The sequence below is a fragment of the Egretta garzetta genome, unplaced genomic scaffold, assembly GCF_000687185.1.
Source record: "Egretta garzetta isolate BGI_Z169 unplaced genomic scaffold, ASM68718v1 scaffold352, whole genome shotgun sequence".
NCBI lineage: Eukaryota > Metazoa > Chordata > Aves > Pelecaniformes > Ardeidae > Egretta > Egretta garzetta.
The window spans coordinates 110,554-127,453 of NW_009258768.1; the positions used below are offsets into that span (position 1 = coordinate 110,554).

The following is a 16,900-nucleotide window of genomic DNA, read 5'->3' on the forward strand; positions in this document are numbered from 1 at the left end:
TGGAAGGCAGAACTAAAAGGCATAAGTAGCCCTGGTAGTCGAGCTATTACCACCTTATCTGTGCTGACGAAGGATCCTTCTGAGTCCTTCATGCCTTCTGTATACGCAAAGTGATGTGGAGACCTGCCCAAACATCGCGCCATCTCCATCAATGCCCATTTGGAAGCAGAGGACAGAAATCCCCAGCTGCCAGTGGGCAAAGTGACCGCTATTGGTCGTAGGCTCATCTCTGCCTCTCTATGCATGTGCAGTGCCACAGTATCAGCTCTCAGCATTACCGCTGCTTCCAGCTCCTGGGTTTTCATGTTAAATATTTAGCACGATACTAAAAAATAAAATTCGGCAGAAAGTGAGATGAACTTTGGGGTCCCTTCCAACCCAAAACATTCTATGATTCTATGATTTCTACACCTTCACGACTGCAGAGAAGTTTCGAATGTGAACTAAACGTAATTCAGCTGCATTTACAAAAGCCTTTTTATTGTGGTTTTTATGTGTTCCCTGTTTCTCATCAGAGTGAGGACCAGGAGATTCTCCTGACTTCATACCTACACTATACACTGAGGTTAGTTATGCTTTGAAGTAGCTAGTATGTAGTCCTACCCTCCTCAAAGGTGAATCATATCTAAACTAGACTGGGGGAAAGGGGTTCCCTAATTTTCCAATTTTGAGTTAGACCAAATACACAGTTTTGAAAACAGCTGGAATTGGTAATACTGCTTTAATGTTATTATTATAACAAGCGTTTACTTTTAAGTTATAAAACAAATAGCATTTTCTGCACTGGGAAGCTCGAATGCCAATAATCTATTGTCTTTGTCAGGACATGTTCTTAACAAGTGCTTTGGTGATTTTGGAAACATCCTTTGAATGTCAGCCTTTTGGGAAAGCTTCCAGTGGATCATCAGTGTTTTAGTTATCACTGTTCCCAACTGTTTTCTCCTCCCTCCCCTGTTCATGGAATTTAGCCACACAAACTCTCACCAAGTTTAGCTGAGAGGAAAGAGATGTACAGAAGATGCATCGGCGCAGAGGTACCATTAAAAATGACCACTGAACAAAAGCCACGGTTTAGGTAAGTTCCAGCTTCTCCGTAAAAAACCCTTGCTATATGCTGCATCAAGGCTTTTTTTGTACTCAAAAATTTCACATGGATATTAGTATCTTAAAAATTCCTTAGTTTGCCTCCTTCCCACCTGCGGATATGTAACCTGGGTGACTACACCCCTCCTCATATAATCATAGAATTGTCTAGGTTGGAAAAGACCTTTAAGATGATCAAGTCCAACCGTTAACCTAACACTGCCATCCCACCACTAAACCATGGCCCTAAGCACCTCACCTACCCATCTTCTAAATACCTCCAGGGATGGGGACTCGACCACTTCCCTGGGCAGCCCGTTCCAGAGCCTGACAACCCTTTCGGTGAAGAAATCTTTCCTAATGTCTAGCCTAAATCTGTCCTGGCGCAACTTCAAACCATTCCCCCTTGTCCTTTCGTTCGTTACCAGGGAGAAGAGGCCAACCCCCACCTCGCTACAGCCTCCTGTCGGGTAGCTGTAGAGGGCGAGAAGGTCTCCCCTCAGCCTCCTCTTCTCCAGATTAAACACCCCCAGTTCCTTCAGCCACTCCTCATGAGACTTGTGCTCCAGACCCCTCACCAGCTTCGTTGTTCTCCTCTGGACATGTTCCAGCAATGCAACATCTTTCTTGTAGTGAGGGGCCCAAAACTGAACACAGTATTTGAGGTGCAGCGTCACCAGCACCAAGTACAGGGGCACGATCACTTCCCTACTCCTGCTGGCCACACTATTCCCGATACAAGCCAGGATGCTGTTGGCCCTCTTGGCCACCTGGGCACACTGTTGGCTCATATTCAGCCCGTTGTCAACCAGTACCCCCAGGTCTTTTCCACCAGGCAGCTTTCCAGCCACTTTCCTCAGCCAGTCACTGAGCCTTCTTTCATCACACAGTAGACTCACCTAGAACTAACGAGAGAAATGCAGCATTTTATGTTTGTCGTGTCTGAAAACATTCTGCATTTTCACCACACCCCTACCTCTTCCTCTACAGCTTTTCAACCAGCATGCCCAGTGGATGCACCTAGTCCCAGCAGAAGCACTTTGTTCATCACATCACAGCCCAAGGGATGGTTGTAAACAACCCAGGAACCACTTGAGAATTGAAGTTGTCAGAAAATAGCTTGAGAAGAGAGTTTCTCTGCCTACCATGTTGACAGCATCCTGGTCGAAGGGGTTCCACTCGATGTTCTGAGGATAATGGGCCAAAACTTTGGACTTGAAGGTTCTTCTTAACGGACTCTGGTCGAAATTCTCTCCTGCAACAAATGAAGAATTAATGACTTGTCACAGCAGTGAGGCTTCAGAGAGAGCTGACCTAGGCAGCTTACTTTCACTTTGGGTTTTTTTTCTGAAATCTGAAGGGCATTTTCACTCCCAACAGACATATTAGTTTTACAAGAGGCACAGAAAAGATACACATTCAGTCTGATCTTGCCCTCCTTCCCACAAAATCTTACTACTGTTGCAACATAGCTTCCAGCTCAGTATCCACCTATTGAAATGTATCATTAAGAGAAAAATTATTGCTGGATTTTTATGGAGAAAGGCCCTGCAAACAGCTGAATTCTCCATCTTCCCCTATAGCTTGACTAGCTAGAGATTGCTTTACTTAGATGCTGAAAGAGCACTTCCCCTCAAGGTTGCTAGAAACTGTCTTACGGTCAATAAAAAGTATGACCACATCTCAGCTATTGTAACTTATTCAAGGATTCATTATAGAACTTTTTTATATCACAAGTCCTGTGTGAAATTAAACTGGTTTTTTTCTACATCAAATCTTAAGGGCAGACTTTTTCCACACAAAGAATCCAGCACGTGCAAGGAGGAAGACTGAAATTAGACTTCAAACAGCAATGCATCCAGTTATCAGCATACAAATAGTGTATTTCATGGTAATACTGCTAATGGAGTTTCCATCATGGGATAGTCTACAATATGCAACACAGTAATCAAAATAAATTCTTAAAAACCATTCATTATGCTACCATTTATTACACTTTTCTCAGATATCAGGTTACTAATTTCTGGCTTCTTGCTTTAAAGACTACAGGTGGGGCTTTCCTGTTCAGTTCCTTTCTCACTTGAGAGGAGAGAATGGGATGAAAGCCTTAACTTTACAACGTTAAATGTTCTCACCAAATCTTACTTTGCACTCATAGGCACCTTTGAGGACTTCCTTGTGTTACCTAGATACTTCTAAAAATATGTTACTGAAATAGAATTTGTTTTCTTGTCTTTAAAAAAAATTTATTTCTCTTTATACTTAGAGACAGAATCAATATTTTATTAATGTTTTTAATGAGAGGTTATTTTTGATGAAAAAATATTCAATCATTTAGCAAGCTCTAAAGGCAATCCACTGCTCCTGCAGAAAAGTTAAAACTACAAGGCACTAACCTCACTAACCCCTCTCTGAGGGCGACATGGACTGCGGGAGGATAATTTGCGCTTGCTGAGTTACATGTGACAAATTCAACCTTCATGCAGCTAGCAGCCTCTGGGCGATGTTGCAAAGCTCAGAGTTCAGCAGTTACCTGAAGGTCTCTGAGGCCATGGCCATCTGGCACCTGCCCTTCGCTCCTTGTGGAGCACAGGCTACACAATCATCTGGCTCAGAGTGAATTAATCCAAGGAAATTTCTGTACAAATGGATACGTGAAGGTACCGCTTCTCAGCCTTTGGCTGGCAGAGCTTAGGGTCTGCAGATAATGGAGGGGAACGCAAAAGAACATGCTTAGGGCCATGGTTTAGTGGTAGGATGGCAGGGTTAGGTTAATGGTTGGACTGGATGATCTTAAAGGTCTTTTCCAACCCAAACGATTCTCTGAAAAACACCATTGCAAGTCACAAGGTAAAAGTTTTCCAGGTGAAGTCTTAGGATGGTTGGACACCATTTGCTTTATGAAACCCTTAAACACATCTTCAAAGCAGAGGGAAGAAGCCGTGCTATCTCTGAGGGGCTGCAGCGCCAGGGCCATCGCAGCGGCACCTCCACAGCAGAGGCAGGTGGAGGAAGAGGAGGCAAAGGTCGGGCATTTCCTACACCAACGCCAGCCATCCACTTGGTCGGGAAAGGGAAGCGGAGGCTTATGCCGGAGCTACCCTCCGGGAAGATGCGCGTAGGCTGTGCTGGGACTTGCCCCTCGCCCCCTCCTAAGAGCCGCTGCACCGAGTAACCTGGGGAGGCAGGCGGAGGAGAGCTAACCAGCTCTTCCAACAGCACTCCGAATGCATTCAGAGAATGGGTTTAAAAAAATCTTTTCCTTCCCAAGAGATCTCTGAGATTTTTAAGGGCATGGGCATTTTTATACAATGGCTCATTTTTAACACATTATTTAGACACGTTGCAGCATTGTATTTTCTACTATTATGTCTGTCTCATTGATTCTGGTGGATAACCGTGGGGGAGAAAAGCGAATAAGCTTCTACAAGGATATTTTGTACTTGAGAGGAGAGAAGGCCCAAGATGATACAATGCTGCAGCCATATTTCCTGGGGCAGGAAAAAATGCAAATGGTAAGATGTGAGGAGCTCTGGCAGGGGAATCCAGCCTGCTTCTGGAATTGCCCAAGGCAAACCAGAAATCCAGCAGAACTGTATGCATCACAGAAAAAAAGAAAACTGAAGGTATTGGCTAAACTGGATCAAATTAAAAGACAGGTTGGGGTTTAGCTGATTAGCTCATCACACCTGCCAAGTTGGACCAGACTTGCCACTAGCTGCTACAACAGTCCAGAGCACAAGCACTAGGGAGATCCTTTCCATGCTTGGTTACAAAGCTCAGACTGAAGCGCACAAAACCAGAGACCATTACTCTATTACAGAACATGGCAGTCGAATAACCTCTTATTTTGGCCCAGAAGTTCTTTGAAGAGACATTAGAGAAAAAGATATAATGTCATGCACTGATTCCCAAAGTTTCACAAAATAAAAATCCCAACAAGCAAAGCCAGTAAAAAGTCTCTCTCCAGGTTTGCACTTAAACATACTTGGCAACATTTTTAATTCTTAGTATCCAACAGTAATTAATGTACTTGCATAATCAAATAAATATGCATGAGGTTATTTCCTAATTAGATCTTCAGTCTTCACATCTGACATAGTTTACCTTACAAGTGTGAATTAGCAGAAAGGCAGATATTTGATGCTAAATTTGTTTGGTTGCTTCTACTAAAAGTTCGAAGAGCATCTGGAGGACTTCATTAAGTTCTCCACCACCTACAGAAAGCCATTTCTTTAAAGGTTTCCTTTTTCATGACCAAAAAATATTACTGTAACCTGACTGATGCCAGTTTGGTAATTTGTGTGCATCAGAGGCACTCATCACCTCTGCAGTTCACGCACCAGTGGAGCCCTTCACAGGTTCTTTGTGGGCCACTTTTCCAATCTGCATTGTACGGGTGTTTTAAAAACACCTTTTGCTTGAAAAATAGCCCACAGTGATGACAGTCAACAACTACATTAATTAATCACTTGGTATTAGCACATAACCGTAAATGGGAGTCTAGCAGCAACGCACATTAATCATGTCATTTACTGGTTCTAACACTTGTGCTCACTTACAGGCACCAAAGAAATTGGGGCAGGCTTTGCCCTGCACTCTGGACGTGCTCGGGTGAGCCCCGCTTGCAGAGCACGCCCTTGGCACGTGGCATCTCAAAGGACGTGGCTCTGTGCGCTGAACGGGACAGCAAACAGCCCGGCTTTCACCTAAATAACCTCTGCGTGTGCCCAGGAGCAGAGCGCTACGTACCCAGTAGCTTTACTGATTTGTTTCTTGTAGCACAGCCTAAGCTCGTGATAGAGGAGAGAGGGCAGCTGCCGCATGGTGCCGGGCGCTGTCTTGCCTTTAACCTGTCCTGCGGTGTTAGGGCGGCACTGGCAGATGCTGGGCACATGTCAGGCTCCTCAAAGGGACTGAGGCAGTAATCCTGGGAAGCATCTCCACAGTGAAATATCCTCCTCTCTCAGTTTGGTGGCTCAATTGCTAACCCCAACCAGACAAAGCCGTACTTATTTCCAGGTTAGACCAAAAATTACATCACCAGGGATATAAGAGCAGGGAAAGCCTTGGTCTTTTGCTTTTCTTGTTATTGAACATTCTTTTGCCTCATTTTCCCTATAGACACACACAACACCCCTCCCCCCCGGTATCTTGACAAGCAATACTCCGGCAGCATCTGGAACCAGTGGAGAATAACACGGCATATTTGCCAATAAACCACTGCAATAATGAAAAAAATAGGATTTCGATCAACTTTTGGAAATGACCAATAATTTGTATGCTGCTGCAAATACTTGTACAGTCACTTAGACATCAGAGATGTCTAAAAAGTTTTGTTAATGAAGCACAAGCATTGCTTTAAGAAATCCAGCTTTCCAAAACCAGCAGCAACAATGTTCTAGTAGGCAGACAACATAGATTAATTTTGTCCAGGAAAATGAATGGCACAAATAACTTACCTTTGCAGAGTCTCTGCAGGGTTTGCATTCTACTACTATGGTGGTTTTAAAAAACAATACATTAAAGGTAAAACACACCCTCTCCCCCAATACAATTTGCTCAATCAGCGATCACTAGACAAAAGAGAAGAGCCAAGAAACCACGCTGGAGTGCGTCAATCAAGGGACACACCACCACATGCTCCATACAAAGCTGTCCCTGGCAAGCCAGGCAGGGTAAGCTTTTAAAGGAGATACATAATTTAGGAAAGAAACAGTACAAGGATACGACAGAAAGCAGCTCGCATGTCAGGGCGAAATGTCATCATTTGGCCAAACCAGCAGAAAACACCTCGACTCTCACCGAAACGAGATGAGAGACGTGGACTGTGACAGCCAGCTCCACACTGACAGGCAGCTGGAAGAGAACCACAGGAAGCAAAACCTTCTTGGCAAACATGAGGGAAGGGATCTGGATTGAAGGGTGCCTGACATTACCAACTCTCAGCCTTGGTAACTGAACTTGGTCTGAACTGCTGAGTCACATGTGGCAAATAAAATTTATTCAGCTGTTATTCCAGGCAAACAGTGAATTTTCCTTAAATCTACTATGTGCTTCTAAGTGTTTGCTTGCTAACATCCCAAACAGGATTAGCAAAGCACATTAAAAATGAAGCAAGTATCAAATGCTAATTGAATCCATATTCTAAAATATTAATGGCCACATAACAGTACTGTGAATGCAGACAGAAACATGGTATTTGATGCGCGGTACCCATTCATGCAACCAGCACATCTCATAGGGTAAGCTGCCTCTCAGGGGCAAATGAAAAGTTTGGTTTTGAATGGACTCCTTTTGCTTTCAGGATAATTAAAAAAAAAAAAAATCATTCAAGTATTTTTCAAAATTGTGTCAAATGTGTCAGATTCAACTTCCCTTTCAGTTGGATACTACGTCCTATGTAATGGTGCTTATAAATAACTTGCACTTTCCCTTAAATGCACTCACTTTTAAAGGGGCCTTTAGTTTCAAATTAAAAGCAAATGGTGAAGGAATGGGCGTTAGATCAAGAAAAACCACATTAATTTCATTTCAAAATGAAAAGATTTCTCCAAATTGGAAAATAAGCATCTTCTGTGTTTTGGATGAAGGATAAAATTACTGGGGAAACGCAGCTCTGGTTGTGAGGTTGTCAGTCATGATGGCTTTCATATGAGAGATTATATTTTAAAATTTAGCTATCTTAAGGTTTAAGTAGATCTGTTTTAATTATCATGGCTACAGAGGCATACAAAAATACATACTAAATAGGCAGAGGCATCCTCCACCCACACCCTCTGGTCCAGGGAATGCAAGCTATCTGTCGCTCCTTTCCCAGCTCTGGAACGTAGACAGGAATCCTTGTGACCACAGAAATAAAAATATCTTTTATTCCTTTAGAGGAACACACTGGGAGCACGGCAATGACAGTGCTGCACCTCACGGTGACAACCTCTTTGATAGCCATTTCTAATTCAAAGCGTTCAGCACTTCCAGCTATGTTCTTTCCCTGCAGACAGAACTTTGTTAAGCGTTGGATAACTGGATGACCCTGCAAGAGAAGCAAGTAACGTACAACGTGTGAGCAAGAAAAGAACAGGGGGACAGGAATAATAGTGCTTGGCTGGGGAGCAACCAAGCTGTTAATTGCCAGGCTCACGAGACAGTGAGTTTAAGTAATGCAGAAATGGTGCTCTGCTGCTTTTCTCCTGTGCCCCACCGTGACGCCAAAGGGGCAGCGGTAGGCTAGGCAGTGTTCAAGGACATTAACTCAAAGGCATTATTTTTGACCACGTATTCTCATCATCTTACAGCAGAGGAGGGAAGTGATATGAAAGGGGGGACTGGAACAATGCAGACAAACCAGCTGTCATTCCCAAATTTTAAAATCTGAGTTGTCTGTAAAATAGTGGTAGATTTTGGGGGGGCAGGAGGCGTGAGCAGGGTCTAACCTACCTCTTGCATGTCAACGTGCAAAGGAACTGATGGATCGTATTTAAGCAGGAAGCCATAGTGGGTTGTGTACCCTACCAACACATATACATGATTTGGCTTTTTTTGTGTGTCTGTGTGGACCTCATGAATATTGCTACTTAGATCTAGACTGCAAAACATGCTTCCTTGGGGTGTCAGGAACCTTTGGGTCTCTGTAGCAGAAATTGGTGGAGCTGGACCTTCCTGTACCCTTTGTCCACAAATTTACACAACTAAGCCCAGTTGGATTTCTTGATAAGTACCCTCTAATACGGCCTTATGCAAGATATTGTTCAGTCTTTACCAAGCGCACTAAGATCTAGTAATTTCTATATTCGCCCATATACCTGACATTACTGGTGGCATTTCGTTGGAGAGGGGAAGCACATCTGCCAAGAGAGCTTCAAGAGAAAGACTAAAATTTATCAGATATTGATTTAAATTAGGTAAAAGAATGAAAAAGGTGAGGACTTTTGGTTTTGTTTTTAAACTCTGGCCCTCAATTCGATTCAAGGGGAGTTGGAAGACAGAAAATAAAGAGAAAGAGAGAGAGGGCCTGGTGATTGTTTTGTCCTTAATGCCTCTTTACCTGAGGTTTTGTCTGCAGTATCTGAGCTCTTGCCATGGAGATCTGCTTCTAGCCATTTGTACAAGACTACACAACATAACAGAAATAAAAAAAAAAAAAAAAAAAAAAAAAAGCAAGCATGAACAAAATGAAAATATATACAAATATACTGGAGAAGGGAAAAATGTGAAGCAGACATTAAACACTCCCCCTTGCAACCTCTCTCCCCCGCACTACAGCCAAAGGGTAAATCCCTGTGATAAATGAAACTCACCATGACTGTATTACTACAAAGGTGTTGAACGCATTGACAGACATCGCAGAAATACTTGTCAAAATTAGTAACAAGATTAAATTCTCAGTACTTCAAACAGCATGCTGCTGTACAGCTTCCCTATTACGAAGGACAGCTTAGTTCATGCATGGAGCCCTTCCAGAGCTTGTGAAGTTCAGGGGGAAAAAACACCAGTTCTGTAACTGGTGTTGAACTAAACCCGAGGGGTTTTCTTTACTGTAATACCGTTGGCCATGTTGTTACACCTTCAGTGCTGTGCTGCATACCATTTTCAGGACTTTCTGAAGTTACCCAATAATTCTGTTCATCGTTTCTTGTCTCATAATAGGGTGTTGTTAGACAAAGATTTGAATAAATAAGATATGTTTATAACTTGGATGAACAATTTTAATCTCCTCCAGTAACAGCTACCCCAGTAGGCACTGGTAATGGAAGAGCATCCTGCTGACACGTCTAACTGGGGTTTCTTCCAACTGGTTTGCTCATCTCGTCCAGAAAAACAAAAATGCTTTCACAAACACCATTCCTTCATCAAAAAAGTCCCTTTTGTATGCTACACAAAGGCATTATGCAATCCTCCTCAAGTTAAATCTATTTTTATAAACCCAGAGTGCACATTGAAGCTGCAATACCATTGACCTCTCTGGTCATTCAGTTTCTAGGTGTAAATTCAGAGTATTTCCACCATGACCTCCTACTTGAGCTGTTAATCCAGACACCAGTTCAGAGGACCCAGATAATCCTGTCAAGGCTGTATTTTCTGGGAAGGCAGCCCTCGGCAATGGGCACAGGAGCTCTTTCAATACAGATTTTTAGATTTGAATTTGTATTTTAGGATAATTTTCTCGTTTCTTTAGGAGGCACCTGTAGATAACCCATATTCAAGTCAATGTTTTCAACCCATATTCAGGACAATGTTTTTCTACTCCAGGTGTCCTAAACTATTTCATTCTGCTTTCGAACTGTTTGAACAAAAAAGTTGCACAAATATTTAAATTAAAGGAAACATACCAAATAATTGCCTGCTGGTTTTCTGGGAACACGTTGTCAGAGCATATGTTCAGTATCTTGGTCCAGAAGAGCACAAGCCCTGCCACAATCAGGACTCCAAACTCTCCCGGTTAGCAGCAATGAGCCAAAGCTGGCGCCTGCCCCCCATACCCACAGTGCCTTTACAAGCCTCTCTGCCAGGCTGCCCTCACAGCTCTCCCCAAAAGCCCTTTACAACATTATCATTCAAAGGGAATTCGGCACCGAGCTTCCACGGGCTTAGCCACCACCTCTGCAATAGGAAGAACGAAAAGGAAAGACGTAACAGCTCGTGAAGGGATGCAATGCCTGATGTGCCAGGACAGCTTCTGGTTTTGCCACCTGTTTCAGTATTTTGACCATTTATCATCACCAATCATATGGCTAAACAGTCACAGAAATTACATAAGCTCCTGCACAATAAATCAAATCACAAATCATTGACCAGAGCGATATGAATACAGAGCTACGAACACTGTTGTACAGCCTAATTCCCATTACAAACACACTGTAACGGAGTAAGACTGTTGCCACAAAGGCTCAGAACTTCAACGATCCTTCTAAAATGGAGATTTGTTCACCTAAGAGTTATTGCACAAGTCTAAATAAAGAGAAAAAGGCTAAAAACTAACATGAGCAGTTTAGTTTGCCACCATCCCTCCCTTCTGACCTGGATTAAAATACTTACTCTCTGCCTACAGGGTAACATTATACAGCACCGACACCATCAGCTTCTTTAAATAGCCCCAAGTCCCAGCTGCCAACAGACCACAGGCATCCCGCTACACTAGCAAACAAGTATGAATTACACCACCTCTTTTACATAAAATTGCATCATAATCTGGTCAGATCCAAAAAGTCGCGGCTTAAATTATGTCAGTTTGGGTGATCTTTGGCAGTGGGGCGGGAGGAGTTCCATAAACAGGTACCAGAGGCACGGTACTCCTACACTGTGGGGTCTGTCCCCATAGGCTGGAACTGATTAGGAGTAACGGTGGAGCAGGTATAAAACTGGACCTATACTTATAAATATAGGGAATTATTTATGCCTCAGGCCTTTATTTTCTCTAGAAATCAAGGCGTGTGGAATTCACTCATTCTGTTCGTGCTGCCACGCTGCCTTTCCAAGCACGGGGTCCTGATCCACTGCTGGGCAGCATGTGGAAAGCATCCCCCAGAGATTCTTGGTCTGTCCTGTTTATATACAGCAAGGGGCATGTTTTCTTTTTTATTGCATTTCTATACTCAAATCTGCTGTTCGTTTTGAATACTTAATATGGAATGAATGAGCATTTTTACTAATAGAGAAAACAATTCAGGCAATCCTTAGAAGTTCATTTAAATTTAAGTTTCATACATCTTTATTCTTAAATTGCCTACTAACCTTTCGGTTAGTTACATAGCAAGTGAGTAATAAATGTCACCGTAAGAAACTGAAGGGTCTGAAATCCATCTCTCAGTTCCCAGAAGAGTATTAATGACGGCAGAGTGAAAAATGTTCAAGCAAGAGCAAGATGCCAGCTCAGGTCCTTAAACACAGCAGGATGCTAAAGCCCGTAAAGTGAAGGGATGCCCAGCTTCGGAGCAAGAAGGACCTGCCTGCAGGCTTGGGCTGAACCTCCAAGGAAGAAAAAGCATCTTTAGATGCCATCACATCCTCCGTGAAGTTTGGCCAGCTTCCTGCTCAGAGCAATGCCCGTTTCACGTGCTCACCTCCCTCTGTGGACTGAAGGCAGAATGAGGTATCTGGTTGCGCCTTTTGCACAGGACTCCTTCCACACTTGTGCTTTCTACTCATTTACAAGGGTAGGATCAAGTTCAAATGTACCCGATTTCCATGTTCAGACTGCTTTTGGAAACATACAAACATCATTTTCAATTCAAATGAATCTTAAAGCAGGTTTTGTCTTCTGCTCCCCTGGGACAGAGATAGCACAAGAGTCTTGTCTTGAGAGCTGCTTTATTATAGTTGGGTTTTCTGGAGATGAGAAAAAGGAAAAAAAAACCAAACCACAACCAACCAGAACCTGTCATCCTAAAAATCCCTGTACCATTACACAGGTTTGTGTGCAAGAATGCAGAAAAGAAAGGGGAATTTTCCAGTAAATTTTACTTGGGGCTTTTCTAGTACAAGAACAAGCAGCTTTATTTTCATTCTTTATTTTTATGATTACATTACATTCAGTTATCTTTTAAACCGGGCTGTATTAAGATCGATTTTTTTTTAAACCACTCCGCAATACACATAATATCATGCATGGATATTAGTCCCCCTTGACTCATCAGGATGGCAAGTTCCAGGTGTTTTGTTACGTGAAGTTAGAAGCAGTTTCACCAAAGCTGCATTTACACAACAGCAGAGTGTGAATAAAATTCCCTGGTAACAATTTCTGCCACCATAATTACGCTTGGTTTGCAAATCAGTACAAGAAAAGAAAGAAGCTTAATTTGGCCTAGACCATTTTCAGCACTAATCAACTTTGACGTAAACAGAGCACTAAGATGCCTGTCCTGCAGCTCGAATAGTCAGTGATGCCTGATTTAGGATTTTGCTTTTTGACGCTTTGGTTTTGCCCATCTCGCAACAAGCTTGAGGCTTTAGTTCCCTGGATTTAGCACCATTACGCTGGACAATAGACTTTTCTGGTTTAAAGTAAGCCTTTGCTTTCTGATGTCCCCAAGGGCTGTCCCTTGATGGGCTAAGCCACAAAGAGAATCCAAAGGACTCGTGGTTGGTTTTTTATCGGCCACACAGAACCCAACCTGTTTGGTCTTCTACGTCCATCAGCAATCTCCAGAAGGAAGCTATTCCCAGTTTCTGAAGAAGATTTTTCTTCTTCAAACAGCACGATCCACAACCCAACAGCTGCACTCAAGCTGACAACTTAAAACACAGAGGGACAGCCTCTTCACACTCCTTGAAGAGCAGGCCCACACCTGCAAGGTTTAGACAACTGGTTTTATCAGTGGGGCAAGAGGTGGATTTAGAGAGGGTGGACCCACAAGCAGCTCCTCGCTGTACTGAGTTACTTTTTTTGCATAGCCTTTACAAGCACAGGGTTACAGCAAGGCAATGCTCGCCTGTCAAAGCTGCATCTGCTAAGCTTTATGAAAATTAGTTATATGTGGTTTTGATGGGAAGGGCATCCGGCAAAAAAAGAACTTTGCTTCTTGTAGTCAGGAAAGCTCTTTCATCGGCATGAAGTAGAAACACTCCCTTGTGTTGCACAAACTGATTTTGTTTAGGGGTTTTTGAGAAACTGCTGTTTAAGCGGCTGCCAACAATTGATTGTCCTTATGACAGTCTCCAAGAGCTGGTCTTCTGCCAGCTTTCAACAACTGGATCTTTTCAGAAAAAGAAAAGACAAAAAGTTTCCACACGCTGAAAAGTCACAAGCACCCACGGGCAAGGTTTGATGTTACCAGAGCTCACGAGTGGAGAAGAGTGGTAAACAGGAATGAAGATGCGGGCAGACAAGGATCCACTGCCCACACAGCCATATTGGTGCTTAGAGCTGATACTTCCACCTAAGAGCTACCCCAGAAACCATTTCAATTTGGAGATTGCTCTCAGATGCTTCAACCTAGGTGTACTACACTAACTGGAAATCAGCGTGTTGCTGCAAATGCTTCTACTGTGGGCAAACCTGCCACTGAAGGAACAAGACGTTTATAGAACATGCTGGATGGTGCAGTTCTTATTAGCTCTTGAAAAAACAACACTGGAATTTTGTCAACTAAAAATGTTAGAACATTGTTAAGAGCCAAAAATAGGATCATATTGAAAGAAAGATCAATTCTTGTAATTATTCAGTTAAAATACGTCTTCTGCCACAAACATCTCTGCAAGAACCTACATGTCTTGGTCAACACCACCTGCATTTAGAAACTATTTGAAGATCAGGCTGCTGCCAGTGAGTTTACACAAGGGATTATTAAGAAGCTATCAGTGCCCAGTAATTGCACACCTAAGCCACATGAAGTATATTCTCTATGCTTAAGTGAACCTTAAGTAAACCATGACTAGATACAGCTTTAGGGTTTTTTTTCATTGCAGCAGCACTCTATATGTTTCAGACAAAGCATAAACAACCAGATTTATGCTTTACCACTGCTGACCATTTTGTGGCCAGTTTCCAAGTCTACTGAAAATACAGAAAGCTGAAACCAGGACTCAGTCACCACGCCACAGTAAAGTGTCAGGATTCAAATCCAAAGGCATGGACCAATACTAATTTCTGGATCCAAACTAGACCCCAGATGGGAACTGAAAGCACAGCAGTGTTTCTACCATGCTTCCAGATTTATTTCAGATCCCTACAAAGGGGAGCCCTGAAACAAAATCCTTTGGCTTCCCTTAACACCTTGAGGAGTATTAGATGCCAAAGCACCTTTGTAAAGGTGGATCTCCATGGAGAAGGCCAGAAAAATAATTGTCTCTGGGTTCAGCTTGCAAAAGCTCCTGTACCTCAGACCCTTTCTTCCCTTGTCCCACTACATTCCCACAGATGTCTGGAAATGGAAGCAATTCTGTAGGTGCATTCCTAACCTTCACGCACCCCAAAAATACCACTTCAAGGCTTCTATCAAGTTTAATCTCTGATGTATTTTGGGGTTGCCTGCTCTCCCAGAGACCTAGCCTTAAACCCCAGGATACACCTTCCACTGTCATCAACAAGATCTCTTAAAGAACACAGGTAAAGTCCCACAAAACAGGCAAAAAGTATCAGTGCAAAGGGCTCTGTATCTGAAAATTACCTCCTTTGCCAAAGCCCAGCAATGAAAACAAGCGTCTTATTTCCTTTCCCCTCAAATTTCCACTGCCAGTCCAGTAAAAATCCCTCTGTAGAGCAGTAGATAGCCATGTAAAAAAAAAAAAAAATTGAGAAATTGAAGTCTACCATCACCCCAAGTGCATATTTTGCCTGCTATTTTAGTGTCCTGCTAGTAGAGATGGAAGCAGCAGAGAACACAGATCTAAATAACCCTAAAATTACCCAGCTTTTAAGCAAATGTTTCCTCTTTACCACTAATCTACTAGTCTTTTAGTGCCTGGATCCCAGGTTGATTGGCACATTGAGAATACATAGGTAGAAGGCATGTAATTGCTGCTCTTCTTTGTAAATAAGGGTGAGTTGTCACTGCCTCCAGAAAGGCTAATTCCAAAACAAACCATTTAGAACCACCCCAAACAGACACAAGAGCCTTCCTGGCCACTGCACACATCTCATGCAAACCCAACAGGAGTTATGATATTTTAAATTTTCCTTTCGCATAAAGGAGAATTTTGTGGAGTTAAATAGAATGTTCCACATAATGCAGCAAGCCATACCATGCTTGTTTGGAAACCTCAGTAACTTGTTCCAGCATACATTAGAAATGCAGTATTTCATACCGAGCAGATCAAGGCTGGATTAGGCACGGACCGCATCATGGCCGAACACGCTTCAGTACCTACGGTCTCTGTGAGTGTACTAAGGTTTGGGGAGGTCTAATAAATACTGGAAAGTGCATGCAAAAGGAAACAGAATTAACAAAATGCATGGGTATAGCAACATGACTCTGAAAACGATGGTGGCGTGGTGTGACAATGCCGGACAGCTAAATCTGAGTATCCAATTACAGAAAACCAGAGCATAATCATTTTGCATGGAGAAAGAAGTTGTTATTCCTTCAAATCAAGACAGGAGAGAGTAATTTACGGTGCATAAGGATGGGTTTCAGTAGTCCCCACTTACACTCCCTGTGAAACATAAGCTGACCAACTAAAGAGCATTATTCTATGTAAGAGAGAGCACATGTATAATGTATTCACATCATACACGTGCACGTTCCCTCTCTCCCAAAGAGAGGGGACTGGCAGGAACGCTCCCTTACAGATTCAAAATCTGCCCCCTGCACCTGGGGCTCTTCCCAGCTCCACAAAATGGCCCGAACAACAACAGAACTGGTCCTCAAACCTGGACACCAGCTGGTTCGTAATTCCTCACAGCACTGTGGTAGCATTGGGAGTTCCTGCATTGCTCCCACGGGATTAGAATTCCCATCTCGAATCAGGATACACAGACAGGATACACACATGCCAGATTAAGGAGGCGCGTGCATTTGCATATCTCTTCGGGGTTTGATGCGTTTCTGGTGATTTATTCTGCAACACGCAAATACACCGAGAGCATCCCTGATGGGTACCTCCTCAATGCAAAGGTTAACAGGTCTGTGTGCGTTGGATTTAATATTTACATTAAGGAAGCAAATTTTTTTTATATATATACTTACATGGGAAGCACACACAAGAGGAAAGACCCAAACTATAAATATTTGTGACAACAAATGATGCAGATCTCAGCAGTTACACAGCTGTTAGCAATAAGCTAAGCAGAGGGTAGCTGAGCACAACTATTATTGGGTATTTGCTTAACTGAAGCCTGCAGTTTTATTATCTGGCTGAAAAAAATACCTTCTTGTAAAGG

The 16,900-nt window shown here is 42.8% G+C and overlaps 1 protein-coding gene across 1 annotated transcript in view; it reads right to left on the bottom strand.

The window, feature by feature from the left end:
• DENND5B (DENN domain containing 5B) overlaps positions 1-9,636 on the bottom strand; it is a 69,792-nt gene extending 60,156 nt beyond the window's left edge. Inside the window, exons 1-3 of the mRNA XM_035889059.1 lie at positions 9,627-9,636; positions 9,128-9,193; positions 2,229-2,338 (exon numbers count right to left, since the gene is read on the bottom strand). Of these exons, the coding sequence (XP_035744952.1) occupies positions 2,229-2,338; positions 9,128-9,193; positions 9,627-9,636 (186 nt within the window). The remainder of the gene's footprint in view (positions 1-2,228; positions 2,339-9,127; positions 9,194-9,626) is intronic.
• Between the last annotated feature and the right edge of the window lie 7,264 nt (positions 9,637-16,900).